The following is a 17524-nucleotide window of genomic DNA, read 5'->3' on the forward strand; positions in this document are numbered from 1 at the left end:
AAATTGCAGTTTGAAATGTCCCAATTAGCTACATGTAAAGTCTGGTATTAAAGGGGCCATGTTACGCTATTTTCTGATCTATTTTCTAATGTTTCCTCATCACAAACAGACCTGGAGTTGTGTTTTGTTTCATTCACATGTTTAACACACAAACCCTGCAGATTTAGGCTGACAAACACACTTGAAGTTGTGTTTTGTTTCATTCACACATGTTTGAGTTCTTCTCTCAAAATGAAAACATTCTGTTCCACTTTGTGATGTCATGTGGTACTACAGAAAGTGCTTCACTGTGTTTTTAAACTCCATACACCTTCAGTCAAATCATTTGGATCATTTTAGGCCTGGAAATTCCATTCGCTACTGAATTAAAAGTTAAAAGGTAGCTGTTAACTTGAAAACTATCACTGCATGACATCACAAGATGGAACAGAGCAAAACACAACTCCAGGTCTGTTTTTGAGGAGCAAACAACATTATAACACAGCTTAAAGCTCAAAGAGTCCATTTTGTGTAATATAGCAGTGGCCCTTAACCCCCAGAAAGAATAAATAACTTACATTATTTCAGTTTTATTTACTATCAGAGTCTGAACAATGTTTTATTTTGAAAAATGACCAAATTCTCTTCCTTACATCCATCTATGCCTCACTCTTGACTCACTCTGTATTAGGGGTGTGCAAAAATATCGAAATCATATCCTTTAATATAATACAGTATCGATATTGTGGGCTGTTGTATCAGTATATTGCCAAGAGTGTTTTTTTGGTATATTTTACAAAATTATTTTGTTACCACGCTACAGTTTTGTTGCTTGAACAGAGGAAGGAAACTTGTTTATGAAACACATTTGACATTTTCACAGTTTTCATGATTAAAATTATCATGTTTTATATGAATTTTGCACAAGAAGTGGTTTAACAAAGACTTTTAGTATCACAACCATAATTTAGCCTTTATTTTTTATTGAATCGTATCAAATCAATTTGAAATATATCATATCAAATCGAAAGTCCTCTGTATCAAGATATGTATCGTATCATGGCCTATGTATCGTATCGGCAGCTTCTTAATGATTTTCAGCCTTACTCTTGGTACATGTGAAGACGCTTGTCTCGGTCACGTGATACATTAACGCTAATATTAAACCCACAAGCTGCAAAATGAAAAAACAGACGTCTTTGGAAGTGTTTATTATTATATTTACAAAATACAACCGTTTTTCTGTTGGGTGTATCATTTTATTTTGTCGTATTTATCCGCCACACTTTAAATGCCGGTTCATGAAAATATTGTCTGACATTAAACGGATCCGTGGCGCAAAAAAGTTTGGGGACCGACACTTTCTGTATAAAAGCTGCTAACCCTGTAGTTTGGACCTCTACAAGGATTTTTTGTGTTATTTTAGTTCCATATTTCAGTTTTCTCTCAAATGTTAAAGCTCCTGGGAGTGTTAAAATGTGCAGATTGAACAGAAATCTACTTTTAAAACCTAAACCAGACAAATATTCCAAGATCAGCTATACTTGACATTTCTGAAGGCCAAAAGTTTTATTTTTCAAGGTTGACTGTGTAACTCCTGCTTGTCTCAGTGGAGATGCTATTGCTTTCCCTGGAATGTTTCACAGTATGGTATTAAACTTTTCTATCTACATGGAGACCAAACCAGACCAAGTTACAGGTCAGATCTGTGGAGAGGCGACCCCGCTCACAGTCAGAACGTCTGTTTTTCTAGGTATTTTGAGAAGTAAAACCACCTGTAATTGAATACATGTAGTAGAGCTGTTTAAAGTCATACTGTGGAACATTCCAGGCAAAGAAATGGCGATGAACCAAAAAGTTACATTGTTTTGTTTCTGAAGGCAGAAAGTTTTATTTTTTAAAGGTGCATTGTGTGCAAATTTTCTGGTTTAGGATCCTCTTCGTTCTTGTCTCTATGGAGATGTTATTGCTTTGTCTGGAATGTTCCACGGTATGACATTAAACATACACTTCTGTCATTTTGTCATTACGTGTGTGTTTCTGTTGCTCAAAAACACAATATTCCATAAATGAATAGGTGAATAGGGGCACCTCTCCACAGATCTGAACTGTAATGTAGCGCCGTGCTGTAACCTGCTTGACTCCCTCGTGATAGACAAGTTTAATTTTTACTGTGGAACATTATAGACAAAGCAATAACGTTTCCATGGAGACATACAAATAGCAAACCAAATGCACTTTTAAATGGTACTTCTTTGTGTTGTCTGCATTTGACCCATCCTTCTCTGTCTCGGGGTTAATCCTGACAGGAGCAGTGTAGTGGGACCCGTCTCTAGATCTTGTGAGAAAGCTGTTCTTAACCAGTAAACCAGCAACTTTTAAACACATTGTAATGATTTCCCAAAGAATTAAGATAAAAAAGTGTTTTGAAATGTTTTCACAGTGGCTGCTCTGAAACAAAGAATCGCGGTCTTGGTTTCTCTGCTTTTTTAACATCCTGCGACAAACAATATTGTGAGGTTTAGATTTTTCTCAGAATCACAATATCACGTATCTAACTTTCTGTGGTTTAAAGGTACATTGTGTGACTTTTCTGGTGGAGGGTCTGTCAAACACTACATTCTCTGTGGAGATGTTTTTGCTTTGTCTGGAATGTTTAACAGTATGGTGTCTGTCTTCATGGAGACCAAACCAGACCAAGTTACAGGTCAGATCTGTGGAGAGGCAACCCTGTTCACAGTCATAATTTTGTTTTTCTAGGGAGTTTTGAGCTATAAATCCACCTGTAATTGAATAAATGTAACGTACAGCTGTTTAATGTCATACTGTGGAACATTCCAGGTAGAGCAATGACATGAAAAGCTGAAGAGTTATTTAGTGCATCTTTAAATCAACCATTTTGTGATTTTGTGATTTATTTATGTGTTATACAAAATAAATTGAGTACAAAATAGGCTTGCCATAACACATTTTGAAGTGCACTATGTAACTTTCCTGGTTGGGGGGTTCATTGCCTGCTTGTTGCTATGGAGATGTCATTGCTGTGCCTAGAATGTTCCACAGTATGACATTAAACAACTCTTCTTTATATTTATTCAATTACAGGTGGTTTTAAAGCTCAAAAATACCTAGAAAAACAGACATTCTGACTGTGAGTGGGATCGCCTCTCCACAGATCTGACCTGTAACTTCATGTGGTTTGGTCTCCATGAAGATAGAAAGGTTTAATGCCATACTGTGAAACATTCTAGACATAACATCTCCATGGAGAAAAGCATTTGACAGACACTCCACCAGAAAATTTTCATATCCCTTGTTGTACATACACGACCAGTCAAAAGTTTTAGAACACCACACTTTTTCTAGTTTTTTACTGTTTACTGTTGACCAAAACGTATTCTAAACTTTTTATTCATGAAAGTGTCCTTCTTTGGCAGACATAAGAGCTGAACTCACTTGTGGCTCGGTTCTTTTTACAATAGAAATCAAATATTCTTCAGAAAGTTCTTCCAAAGTCTGTTGCAGAAGTTCCCATAAATGTGTGGCACTTGTAGGTTGCTTCACTCTTCTGTCCAGTTCATACTAAAACCAGCTCGGTGGGGCTTAAGTCTATAGACTGTGCTGGACACTCCATGTTTTCAAGCTCACCATCTTGTTCTTTTTTCCTGAGTATTTACCTTTGTACCATTTCAAGCTCTTCATTGGACTTGCACGATGTTGTTTTTGCATGAACACCACACCCCCTTTTTAGTCTTTAAGCACAGTAAGTTTCGAGTCAACTACAGATTTAAATAAACTTCCCTAACTATATTTTGTTTTTTGTCTTTCAGATTGGAGCCTCTTTACCTCACTCGCCCATAATCCTTTTACCCATCAGCCCCTGCTCCTGTTTCCAAGATAGATTCCCTGCGCAGTAAGGTGGACCTGCTGGCTCTGCCCCTGGCTCTGTCCATCTCCTCGTCTCTGTCTCTGTCGGAGCGAAAGGGGGCCCTGCGGGGGGGCACAGGGGGGGCTCCAACCGCCCACTCCAAACCCACTCTCATCATGGACAACGAGTCTCAGTACTCGGGATACTCATACAAGTCCTCCCACTCACGGAGCTCCCGGAAACACAGGTGAGGCAAAGGAAGGAGGAAGGTACAGACTGTATTTTAGACCATGTTATAATGCCACCTCTATGGAAGATCATTTGTTTTGTTAGATTATGAATTTTAAATGCCGATGGATTTCTCTCTTTGAATTTTTTAACTCCGAAAAAACATGTTTGAATTTATTTTTATTTTGAATATTAGCTGCTGAAATTTTAAGTGTACTTTTTAATATAAATAAAATAATATACAACAAATCACCTTTTAAATATTCAGCACAAATATTTTCAAGCCCTCAAATTCAACAATCAAAATTCAGAGTGTGAAATTCGGAGTGAAAAAATTCACAGGAAAATCCAAGATGCAAACACCTAAGGAATCGATCCAAAGTGATTAGATCTAACTTAATAACTTAGTTTTTATTTTGAATGTGAAACATATTGAAAAAGTACACTTAAAATTTCAGCAACTAAGATTCAGAATAAAAATAATAAACATCTTTTTTCTGAGTTAAAAAATTCAAAGTAAGAAATTCAGCATTTAAAATTCTAAATCTGATCGAATAAATTATCTTCCATTAAAATAACAAAACCAAATTTCCCTGGAGTTGTGTTTTGTTTCCTTCACTCATGCTCGATTAACCTTGTCTGAGCAACCTGTCCACATCTCCAAAGCTCTAAATGCTCTGTTCCACCTGGTGATGTCATGTAGTGGTATTTTTCAAGTTAACAGCTTTTTCGTTTGAGAGAAGAACTCACCGTTATTCTGCAGAGTTTCGGTGTTAAACATGAAATGAAACAAAACATAACTCCAGGTCTGTTTGTAATTGGTCTGTAGTATGTTTCCAAAAAAATATTTAAATTTTTTTTTCTCTATGATTGATATTTTTGCATCGAAAAGCATAAAAACATGCATCCTTTTTGTCAGTGTGTGCTTGCATCTCCACATACATGACTCTTATTCCTGCTTGTTTCCATGGAAATGTTATTCCTTTGGCTATAATATTCCACAATATGGCATAAAACGTACAGTATCTACCTAAATGTAGAATGTTCCAAAGTGTGGTTTTAAAGTTACACACTGCGAATAAATAAACAAATAAAATGTGGCATATTCCATACTTAGAAAAGTGTTTGCCTTTTGACGAGGTTAAAACCAGTTGAGAGCATTTTGCCATTTGGTCACAATCATGTGGTTAGAGGAAGCAGGAATGGCATCTGTCTTAAAAATCAGCCAAATGACTATGTTACTAATAAAAACGCACAATAGGGCTGCCTTCTGGGGACCACTGAAAATCACAATTGAAATCTCAGTTAGACTTTTCTGCTTAAATAGAGATTAAATTAAATGTTCAAGGCCAACAAGAGGATCATTTTAACAGCATTTACTCTGATAGTCTATTTATTTAACAAATTCATGAATTTTTAAACAAGTGAGTATGACGGTTGTTCTCTGTGGGTGTATTATTTATATTGAAGTGTGTTTCTCTGTCAGGGATCGCAGAGATCGTCACCGCTCCAAAAGTCGAGATGGGAGCAGCCGCGGAGACAAGTCTGTGACCATCCACACCCCGGGAGATCCTCTGCTGGACGAGTCTGCCAGAGAGGACAGGGTATGAGGCTAATTTAAAGAGGACATGTTGTGTAAAGTTGATTTTTCAGAGGTTTTAAACACACACAGATGTTGGTCAAATCTGCTCGTTGGTTATTGACTGATCATGGTTTGAGTTCTAACCTTCTGTACCTTAAAGATGCATTGGCCACATTTACATGATGCTTTTTAATTCTGAATTAATTGTGCTGAGTTAAATAGTTCAGAACTAAAATATTCTCCTTCAAGTTTACATGGAAATAATAATTTACATGAAAAACACGTTAAATCACCTTTGTTTAATTCCGCTCAACATCTAGGTGTTGGGAAGGTTCTGATTGGACAGGGACACCAACGTATTTATGTCGACCGGAAGAAAACACACACTTCAGCTGCTACCAGCTTTTTTGTCATCTCGGTTTGTCGTTACGCCACGGACACAAACAAGATACAAACTTTTCTGCAGTCGTTCCGATGATAATTGTGCAGCAGCTGGAGAATTCTCTCATCACACTTTACGTCTGTCAATTGAAGAGGAGAAGGGAAGAGAAATCCACAAATCCAAAGAGACGTGGATGAAAGTCCGAAGCCAGCACTGGTGGAGCCAGATCGTCAGGATCGCATCAGAAGGGCGACCCAATTATTTTTTAAAAGAATAAACTTTTACATAATCGAGGAATAAATTAATTTGGCTTTAAAATTGGAATAAACCGCCCACTTACTTCAGAATTAAGTTTAATTCTGAACAATCATTTTCATTAGGAATTAAGTGTTTACATCGTCTTTTTAAAGCGGAATTTGTTTTTATTCAGAATAAAATTATTTTTATTTGGAATTAAAGCTCTCATGTAAACGTGGCAATTGTGTAACTTTTCTGGTGGAGGCTCCATCAGATCTTTTTCTCCATGGAGATGTTATTGCTTTATTTGGAATGTTCCCTAGTAAGGCGTTAAACCTTTCTATCTTCATGGAGACCAAAACAAATCAAGTTATCGGTCAGATCTGTGGAGAGGTGACCCTGCTCATAGTCAGAATGCCTTTTTCTGTGAAACATTCCAGACAGAGCAGCGACATATAAAAATAACCAGGTGACAGGCCCCCAACAAAAAAGTTTACATAGTGCATCTTTAAATAATTTTAGATGAATATGAAAATGTTCAAATTCTAACATAACGATCCATATTATAACTATAAAAACAGACACAAGCGGAATAGATGACCTTTTCGTTTTACCCTCTTTAAATCCACAGTGAGTTTTATGAGCCAGTGTGTTCAGTCTAAACAGTAAAAGATCCTCAAAATGTCAACTTCACTTAAACCACAATATTTATGTGCAGAGGAGCCAAGGACACAGACTGAGTCACACAGGAATCTGCTCTGTTCAGTGTGGGTGCATGTCTGTCTGTGAGTGTGTGACCTCTGCTGTCTCCAGTTTCGACTGTTTAAAGAGACGCATCAAAACACAGACCAAGTCCATTTTCTTTGTGGTAACTTCCCAAGTTGCAGCTGATTATTATCTTTTTCCATCTATTGGGAAACTGTAAATTCTTGTGCTAATGTCAAAGTAACAGTTAGACCAATACCCAACCAGACACACATTTAGACACTTTAAGAATTGGAATGATCTGATTGGATACATTTATGCAAATACTTGGTGTTATAACTTAAGATAGAATCATATTTTTTAAGGTTTTATATTATGCAAAATTGACTTTTGTGAGTTTTTAGCCATGTGATAATGTTGTTACTTCATCAAAAACAGACCTGGAGTTGTGTTTTGTTTCATTCACACATGTTTGAGTAAAGGCCTCCACACACTACAGGATTTTTCACTCTTAAATGATTTTTAAACGTACAAAAAAAAGCGCACACCACAGACATCTCCGAAAATCTCCGATCACACAGACTGCAGCGGGATATGTCTGCGTAAAACAGGCCATAAAGTTGTGAGCCTCATCGCGTCAACTGTTTCCTGTCTACAGTAAAATCACGCACTTTGAGACTCTTAAGTGTTCAAAAGATCAGAGCACTGCACTTCTAGTTTAGATACAAGTCAAAACTCTGTTATTATTATTTGTGAAATATTGTGCAATACTTCAGATACATGATTTTTAATGAACAGAAGTAGTCACTATCACTTATCTGCAGCTTCACCTCGATCCGTGCTCTGTGTGGATGTAAACAGACACAGGTGAGGAACTACTCTCACCTAAAGAGTGCTTCAAACTGGATTAATAGCGCGGTTTTGTGGACTGGATGTCATTATTTGTGGAGGACAATTTCTATGGATAATGTAGATGAGATGCGGCAGTTTAAATTTACCACTTTTCAAGACGTGAGGAATAATAATTTTCACTATTTCCCGAGTTTGTATCTTGCATCTCTGTGTCCGTCACTCCGTCTACCCCTGATGCTCTGTTTTATTGATGTTACCATGGCGTTGCTGATATTTGGTGGTTATGGTCTGTAACTGACACCGACACCACACACACGAGAAGTGCAGCGGCTTCAAAATCGCACACGAAGACAAAAAGTCGGGTCACACCTCCCCGAACTTGGAAAGAAGCAAATTGCAGCCAAAATCAGACAAATTCTTTTGTAGTGTGTGGTGGCCTTAACCCTTTATTATTAGTCTGTCTACATCATAAAACATAAAACATAACACATTTCCACCTTGTGATGTCATGTAGTGGTAAGTTTTCCATTTACCGTTGGTTGGCAGTTCCGAGGCTGAAATCAACTTAATGATTCTAGTGAAAGCATTTGAATAAAAAAAAAAAACACAGTTTTTTAAGCATTTCCTGTATTACCACACGACATCACAAAGTGTAAGTGTTTTCTGTTTGGGAGAAGAAATTAGCAGCGTTTGTGTGTTAAACATGTGTGAATGCAACAAAACACAACTCCAGGTCTGTTTGTGATGTGGAATCTACATTATAAAAGATCAGAAAATAGCGTAATATGGGCCTTTAAATCAACCAAGAATTCCTTTAGTCTATTCTAGCCCTAGTTAAAACCTCCTCTGTCTCCTTTCACTGTATCTCGCCTAAACATTTGTTGTATTTCGTCTTTTCTCAGGATGATAACTGGGGCGAAACCACCACCGTCGTCACGGGAACCTCCGAGCACAGCATCTCCAACGAGGATCTGACTCGAGTGTCCAAAGATCTGGAGGAGACCACGCCTCTGGAATGCAAACGCTTCCTGGGACCTGTTCTGGCCGGGTTCCTCAGCTTTTTTGCTTTACTCACTCCTCTAGCGTTCCTCATCATCCCGCAGGTTTTGTGGAGGGACAGTCTAGAGCCCTGCGGCACCCCGTGTGAAGGGCTGTACGTATCTCTGGCCTTCAAACTCCTCGTTCTTCTCATATCGTCGTGGGCTCTATTTCTCCGCCCTCCTCGCGCCACGTTGCCGAGGTTTTTCGTTTTCCGATGCCTGCTCATGGTGCTGGTGTTTCTCTTCGTGGCGTCATACTGGTTGTTTTATGGCGTGCGAGTTTTGGAGCCCAGAGAGAGGGATTACAGGGGGATAGTGGAGTACGCAGCCTCTCTGGTGGACGCGCTCCTCTTCATTCAGTATCTGGCCCTGGTTCTGTTGGAGATCAGGCACCTGCAGCCCGCCTTCTGCATCAAAGTGGTGAGGAGCAGCGATGGAGCCAGCAAGTTCTACAACGTGGGGCATCTCAGGTGAGGAAGACTGTTCAAATGTATTAAGAAATGTGTCAATCTGAATGAAGAGTGATTGATAAATGCAAAAAATGAATGCCATGTAAATGCTTGTTGAAATTATGACTTCAGTTTCAATTCAATTTCAAATCATTACTTCTACTTCTTCTAATGCTGCAAGACTGTGTGCACATGGGAAAAATCATTTCGTGAGATTTTTTTCCCCATTTGGATTGGACAGAAAAGGTTAAGTGGTTATGTTGTTATGTTGCATCTTTTGAGAAGCCGTAGTTCCAACTTCAACATTCTCACTGGGAGAATGACAACAAAAATATGGACTGAAGTAAATATAAAGTCTGAAGCCAACTTTGGGAACTAAATCTGACTATTTACATTTCACAAATAATGTCAAAATCTCTTCTTGTCTCGTTCTCATGGACCCAAACTCGTGTCTCACTTTGTCTTGTGGAAATTATGTCTCGTCCCATCCATATTATATGGATGAGACGAGACACAATTTTCCTTCTAAATATACAGTAAAAACACACAGTTAAAGTGGGACGGTGCAGCTATAGTGTGTTGGTATCACGACATTCTATAGGGCAATAATATTTAATACAAATGCAGGCAGGTAAAATATATATTGTTAAAATGATGATTTTTGAGTTGAGTTCTTGGCTCTAGTTTTTGACTAGACTTAGACAAAATTTTATTGATCCACAAGGGAAATATCTTGGACACAGTAGCTCACATAACACAATAGAATGTAATAACAAAGAGTAAAAAATGGTAATAATACATTCTAAATGAGCAGCAAAAAAGATAATGAGACAGGTTTCAAATAAGGCAAATAAATATATATGTACAAGTCAAAATAAAACAGAAAATAAGTAATAAAAATATCTCATCTAAATACAAGAGGTCATAAGAAAAACAGTGCAAAAAAATGATAAGATTGACAGAACATAGGGTTAGTCGTTACATAGTTGTAGGGAGTATTATCTGTTACATAAGTGTGAGTTGCTGTACCGGTGTAGGGAGTATTATATTATGAATGTAGTCCTGTATCTCTCACTGTTTGAGCAGAGCTGTAGGAGCTTGTTGGAGAATGAACTCCTTTATAGACTTTATAGTCTGGTGCAGTGGGTGAGTTGTTGTACAGTTGTAGGGAGTATTGTCTGTCCTTCTGTAGCCTGGTGCAGTGGGTGAGCAGTTTTTCCAATGTCCTCCTGTCCCTCACTGTGACAAATATCTCCAGCTCACACCTGATCATGTGACCAGCTTTACAGATCAGTTTGTCACTACTGCATTTTTGTAATTGAATAGAACAATAATGAATAGATGATCGAGTTAATAGTATTTATCTTAGCATATTTTAGCATATATATTTTGACAATCCAGGGAAATAAGGACTAGGGCAGCAACCTATGATTAAAATGCTTGAAGATGGGGAATATTTATGAATAAAATAGAAAATTTAAAACTGAAGAAAAAAATAATAATTTTTTTCTATTTTTGCATTTTTATTAAATGCCTTACTTCTAACTTATTTTTCATCCCTCCCTGTCTCATGTGCTTCAGTATCCAGAGAGCTGCTGTGTGGGTCCTGGACAGATATTACAGCGACTTTCCCATTTATAACCCCGCCTCCCACAACCTGCCCAAGTCCATCCTCAGCAAGAAGATGAGCGGCTTCAAAGTCTACTCCATCGACGGTACACACAGCAGAACTATTCTCACACATATATTTATGATTACAGAATACTTTATTGCTTTTATTACTGTATGTATTTTATTCTTGTGTTATCACAGAAAACCCCACAAACAACTCGAGTGGTCAGTCCAGAGCCATGATCGCTGCAGCCGCCCGGAGACGAGACAATTCACACAATGAGTTTTATTATGAAGAGGCCGAGATGGAGAGGAGGGTCCGTAAACGCAAGGCCAGGTCAGACAATGGAGTCCCTACTATTTACTGTTTTTGACATTCAAATAGGCTCTGTGCACACTTAGTGCCTGGGAACCTGACTGTTAGAATCACTACTCCCTGCCCCTTTTCATCTCTACGAGGCTTTTTGCTGAGTCGTGTTATAATGAATAGGCCTAAATATTGAAAGATAAAGCAGTGACCAGGGAGCTGTGGGTGGATGTTACTGACAACATGTTAACTGGTGACTCTAAATGAACAATTATTAAAACAGTACTATGTAACTTTTTGGAGGTGGCACCTCATCTTGTATGATTCCATGGCAATAGGAAGTTACAACCAAACTTTGAATAGCCAAATAAGCAACAGTTCCAATAAAACAAGCAGGAACACGCCCTCCTCCAGGCCAAATAAGAATCAGGGTTTTAGAAATGCAATTTCACTCACAATATGGACACAGTAATGACAATGACAAAGGCACTGATGAGTTTCCTGTTTACGGTCCTGTCTTGTGCTGTGAGCCAAGCCCATTAACTCATTGCTTCTTTGGAAGAGGAGACTTGGGATGTTTTAATAATCTTAAACTCAGTTTACTTAAATGTTATTATAAGATTTATTGTCCCTCCCTCCTTCAGGCTAGTGTTGGAGGATCTTTACACACCATTTGACTGGCTATAATCTTGTATTCACCCTCTTCTCAACCCAAACATTCACAGTAGATACAGTTCTCCAGCTTAGGTCATCCTGACCAACACTAACTTCAAGATCTGGAAATGGGTCCCTGGGTGTGGCACTGCTCTGGACCAAATGTAGAGGACAAATTTGACTACGGGGACAATAAAAAGTAGCTGCTGGTGGCTTTTATTATTATTATGAGATTATTATCTCATATCCACCCTCTTCTGTCTTTTCTTCTTTCTCTCTCAGACTGGTGTTGACTGCAGACTATTATCATATCCACCATTACTTCATATCTTCTCTCTCTTGCAGACTGGTAGTGGCTGTTGAGGAGGCGTTCACTCACATCCGGAGGCTCCAGGAGCAAGAGGCTGGTGCTTCTCCCAAACCCCCCCGAGAGGTGATGGACCCCCGGGAGGCAGCTCAGGCTATCTTTGCCCCAATGGCCCGGGCCATGCAGAAGTATCTGAGGACCACCAGACAGCAGGCCTTTCACAGCATGGAGAGCATCCTCACACACCTGCAGTTCTGCATCACACACAACATGACGCCCAAGGTCAGACAATACAGGACTTGAAGCTGTAATTCACTGTCTTGAGTTTCAACCTGTGCACAGGAACGGACAATCTAAACTTGTTGCTGTTGTCGACTAAATACATTTTTGGTCGACTAAAGACAGAAAAGGGGGCTTTGCAAAAGTATCTGACCCAAACTGCACTCACGAGACTACACCTGCAGGCAGAGTTCATGCAAAAACAACTTCTGCAGAAAAGATTAAAGTTGTGAAGTTCTTTTCTTACTTACACCAGAATATACTCACTTGTTCACTTCTCTTTTTTGTTGTTGTCCCTCATAAATTCTAATCATCTAAATAAAACAATTACTCGACTACATGTTTTGTCTACTAACCCTCCATTGACTAAACAACTAAAGGTCTACGGCCCAGGTAAAAAAAAATACCACAATTAAAGATTGTTGATTATGTTTGTACAGTTAAACCTGTTTGACTTCTCTATAAAAACAAAATACAGTAGTACTGTTTAACGTTGGAAATCTCTACACTCCACAAGGGGGTGCTAAACGTCCACTTATATCACACTGGGCTCACAGTCCACCACAGTTCTCTGCCCAATGTGTTTCTCTGTTGCAATTTGTTCTTCTGGTACAAAATGGAACAAAATGTTTTTAAAAAGTCATACTTCCTGTTTCCCCAAATTTTAGACTTTACGAAAACAGAAAATTAAAGCCATACTTGGGAATACTCTCCATGGAGATAGATAAATGTTTTGCTTTATTTGTGTTATAGCCAAAGGAACAAACAAGCCCTCCTCCAGGCTAAATAAGAGTCAGGTTTGTGGAGATGCAAGCCACTCACTGGGACTATAAGGTCTTTTATTTAAATTGTAAGGATTTATATGGGACAACAACTCAAAGACGAAGTGAGTGAATGAGAGATTTGGCTGCAGATTTGTTTATTTATTATTTATTTACATTGTGTTCTAGTACTTTTTTCAGTGTAAATAATAGTTTTTGCATGATCTCCCCCTGCAGATGTAGTCTCGTGAGTGCAGTTTGGGTCAGATACACAGAGACAGATAATGTAAGGCCGCCACACACTACAGGATTTTTAAACGATTCTTACACGTGTGAAAAAAAGCACACATCACAGATAGAGAACGATGTGAGACTTACAATCTCCGACAGCAAAGACTGCAGCGGGATTTGTTTGTGCACCACAGGATATAAAGTTATGAGTGCGACAGCTGTTTCCTGTCTACAGTACAACCACTCGCTTTGACGCTCTAAAGCAGGGGTCCCAACCTTTTTCCCAACCTTTTTCCCTCTCTACCTTTACAAAACAAAAATGCCAGAAAGCTACTCAAGAAATGGAGTAATTATAAGAACCACGGCCTTAGATCGGAACAGTTAGAGGCCTGTAAAACATACTTTTATCCATTTATTAGTGCAGAAAGGAAAGTTAGGCATGAATATGATACATTTACAATTTTAACAGTCATTCTACTCATCAATTTTTTGTTATTCAGTGCAAAACTTATAATTCAGAAATTCTTTGGTGAGCTACTTGGAAGGAGGTGGCGAGCTACTGGTGGCTCCCGAGCTACAGGTTGGAGACTCCTGCCCTTAAGTGTTCAAACGGTCAGAGCACTGCACTTCTAGTTTAGATACAAGGTTGGTGCAGTACTTCAGATACATGATTTTTAAAGCATAAATGATTAGCGATAAAGTCCACAGGAAGTAGAGTCACTATTGCTAATCTGCAGCTTCACCTCGATCCATGCTCTGTGTGGATGTAAACAGACACACGTGAAAAACTACTCTCACCTTTTTACTTTCAAAAAATGCCTCAAACTGGATTAACAGCATGGTTTTGTGGACTGGATGTCATTATTTGCAGAGGACAATTTCAATGGATAATGTGGATGAGATGCTGCACTTTAAATTTACCACTTTACATTTGTATTTTGTGTCTCTGTGTCTTACTCCTCTGCCCCCTGTTTTATTGGCTGTTGCCATAGCGTTGCTGATGTTTGGTGGTTATGATCTGACACCACACACATGAGGAGCACAGCGGCTTCAAAACTGAACACAAAGACAAAAAGTCAGGTCACGCATCCACAAACTCGGAGAGAAGAAATCACACCCAAAATCAAGGCAAATTCTCCTGTAGTGTGTGACAGCGTTTAGTTAGTTAGTTTTAAGAGCTTTTGCCATGCCCCCTTTTTAGTCGACTAACTAACTGTGTCTTTAAATCATTGCATTGTCATGTTCACTAACACCTCCTCTTCTCTGTCCCTTAGGCCTTTCTGGAGCGGTACCTGACCTCTGGCCCCACGCTGCAGTACCAGCAGCAGAGCGACAGGGGGCGCCAGTGGACTCTGGTGAGCGAGGAGCCCGTCACGTCGGCTCTGAGGCAGGGTCTGGTCTTCGCTTTACGGCGCCTGGACTTTTCTCTGGTGGTCACGGTTACACCTCTCCCCTTTCTGCGCCTGGGGGAGGAGTTTATCGACCCCAAATCGCACAAGTTCGTCATGAGGCTCCAGTCCGAGACCTCGGTTTAAAGATGGCGGTGCCGGAGAAGAAGCAGGAAGTGAACTAAAGTCATGCATTGTAAAACAAAAGAGGATCTATATTGGTCAAAATGATTTAGTTCTCAGTATTTATCTTGGTTTGAGTAGTGTGACTAGCCTGGGGTTATGTACTTATTGGTAAGACTTATGGAAAACAAAACCAAAAATTCAAATTCAGGGTTAGTTTGATCAAAATAAAGTTGCAATTATTTATGTCAAATTAACTGAAGTAAAACAATATTACATCGAGATTGCAAAAATGCCTATGGGGAAGATTTTTAATGTTATTTCAAGTGTAATTTTCCTAACATAATTTTGGGTTAAAGGTGCACTGTGTAACTTTTTATGTAAAGTATGGCACCGGGGTGTTTTGTTGCCTTGAAAAACATGGATTTATCCTTTGCAGGACTAAATCAGGAGTAGACCAGGACTACACGAGGACTAAATCAGGACTAAACCAGGACTAGACCAGGATTAGACCAGGACTAGATCAGATCTCAATTAGGACTAAGACAGAACTAGACCAGGACTAAACCAGGATTAAACCAGAACTAGATCAGGACTAAACCATGACTTGACAAGAACTAGACGAGGATAAGACCAGTACTAGATCAGATCTCATTTAGGACTAAACCTGATCTAAACCAGAACTAGATCAGGATTAAACCAAAACTAGACCAGGATTAGACAAGGACTAGATCAGCACTCAATTAGGACTAAACCAGAACTAGACCAGGATTAAACCTAGACTAAACTAGGACTAGACCAGGACTAGATCAGGACTAAACCAGAACTTAAACCAGGACTAGATGAGGACTAAACCAGAACTAGACCAGGACTACAACAGAACTAGATCAGGACTAGATCAGGATTAGATCAGCACTCAATTAGGACTAAACAAGAACTAGACCAGGACTAGACCAGGACTAGATCAGGACCAAACCAAGTCTACATAAGAACTAAATCCAAATCAAACCTGGACCAATTGTAAATGCAATGCAAGATATAATATTTTGGTTAGTAATAATTGTTAATTACTATGGCAACGGTCCTATCCTCTCATCATTCTGAACCCCCTGGATACTATAGTCAAAACTACTCAAATCAGGATGAATATGGTGAATTCAACTCATTTTAACTATATATATTTCTTTTATTTTACAGTGTGTGACCATCTTCTCAACCTGCTGCCTCCAACAAAAGACTAAAAATGAGAAATACAGACTTTTATTTTGAAAAATCATGACTCATTTTAGCCTGAAAATCCCTTTAAATGAAACAGGAAGTACATTTATTTCATGTTTCTGGGCCTATACAAGCTGACAGCCATTCAAGACGTTATATACAAGAGAATATAATGGGCTTCAAAACGGATGCAATGACTTCTACTTCTGTTTTTGGAAATTTCGTCATTCATTTTTCCAACAGTGAAACAGGAAGTATACAAGAGTTCTGTGGTCCACTTTTGTACAAGATGCCTGCAACTTTGGACAGTAAATAAGGATAAAAAAAACTGATTACAAAATGGATGCCTTGACCAGATTTAATTTTTTTATTTCACCATATCAATGTTTGAACATGAATTATATTTTGCTCAAAAGGTCTGAAGATGTTACTGGAATTGTTCAGAACAGACGTTAAAGTTAAAGGAGAACTACGTAATTTTTCTGGTGGGGGGTTCAAGTACCTGCTTGTTTTGCTTTGGCTAGAATGTTCCACAGTATGGTATTAAATGTATCTTGTTTTACATTTATTGCATTGTTACATGTTTCTATTGCTCAAAAACGTCTTAAAAACATCTTAAAATCTCAAAAACATGCCTTCTTACTGTGAGCGACGTCACCTCTCCACAGATCTAAGCTGAAGCTTGTCCTTGTGACCTGCTTGTGTTCATGGAGATTGACAAAATCAATGCCATACTGTGGAACATTCTTAGTAAAGCAATAGCATCTCCATGGAGGCAAGGTGCATGACAGACCCTCCACCTAAAAAGATATAGAGGGCAACTTTAAAGCCACAGTGTGTAACTTTTTAGCCAAAAACAGACTAAAGTAAAAGCAGGTTTGGTTTTGTTTTTAATTTTGATTTGTTTGTTACACTAAAAACTTAGAAAAACATGTGTCCTTACTCTGAGCAGGCTTGCATCTCCATAAACCTAACTCTTATTTGGCTTGGAAGTGGGCCTCCATTAAACTTGTCTATCTCATTTGACCATGTTCGGAAGTATGGTTTTAATTTTGCATTTCTATGGAATCATACGTACCTTAAACTCTAATGAAACACTGTGTTTCAAAATGGATGCCTCGGTGGACAGACAAATACAGGTTTCGAAAGAGGAACTTTTTAAACCTTTGTCTGTTTTTTTTCTGTGACCACTGGTGACTTCACTTTGCTGAAATAACAACTTCACTCCAACTGCACCCAACAGAAACCACTTCTGCTAAAGCAACACTGTGGAACTTCTGTTATGACCGTGTATGAAAGCATTTCTGGTGGGGGATTTATTAT

The 17524-nt window shown here is 38.7% G+C and overlaps 1 protein-coding gene across 1 annotated transcript in view; it reads left to right on the forward strand.

The window, feature by feature from the left end:
• The window catches only part of LOC110157831 (vang-like protein 2), a 39129-nt gene extending 21907 nt beyond the window's left edge, over window positions 1-17222 (forward strand). Inside the window, exons 2-8 of the mRNA XM_020922222.2 lie at window positions 3810-4094; window positions 5562-5679; window positions 8736-9343; window positions 10904-11037; window positions 11135-11270; window positions 12240-12483; window positions 14747-17222. Coding sequence (XP_020777881.1) covers window positions 4024-4094; window positions 5562-5679; window positions 8736-9343; window positions 10904-11037; window positions 11135-11270; window positions 12240-12483; window positions 14747-15007 — 1572 coding nt within the window. The 5' untranslated portion in view covers window positions 3810-4023 and the 3' untranslated portion in view covers window positions 15008-17222. The remainder of the gene's footprint in view (window positions 1-3809; window positions 4095-5561; window positions 5680-8735; window positions 9344-10903; window positions 11038-11134; window positions 11271-12239; window positions 12484-14746) is intronic.
• Window positions 17223-17524: the final 302 nt, after the last annotated feature.

This window comes from Boleophthalmus pectinirostris, unplaced genomic scaffold, assembly GCF_026225935.1.
Source record: "Boleophthalmus pectinirostris isolate CB_2022bp ecotype Guang Dong unplaced genomic scaffold, ASM2622593v1 HiC_scaffold_16, whole genome shotgun sequence".
In the NCBI taxonomy this organism is placed as follows: domain Eukaryota; kingdom Metazoa; phylum Chordata; class Actinopteri; order Gobiiformes; family Gobiidae; genus Boleophthalmus; species Boleophthalmus pectinirostris.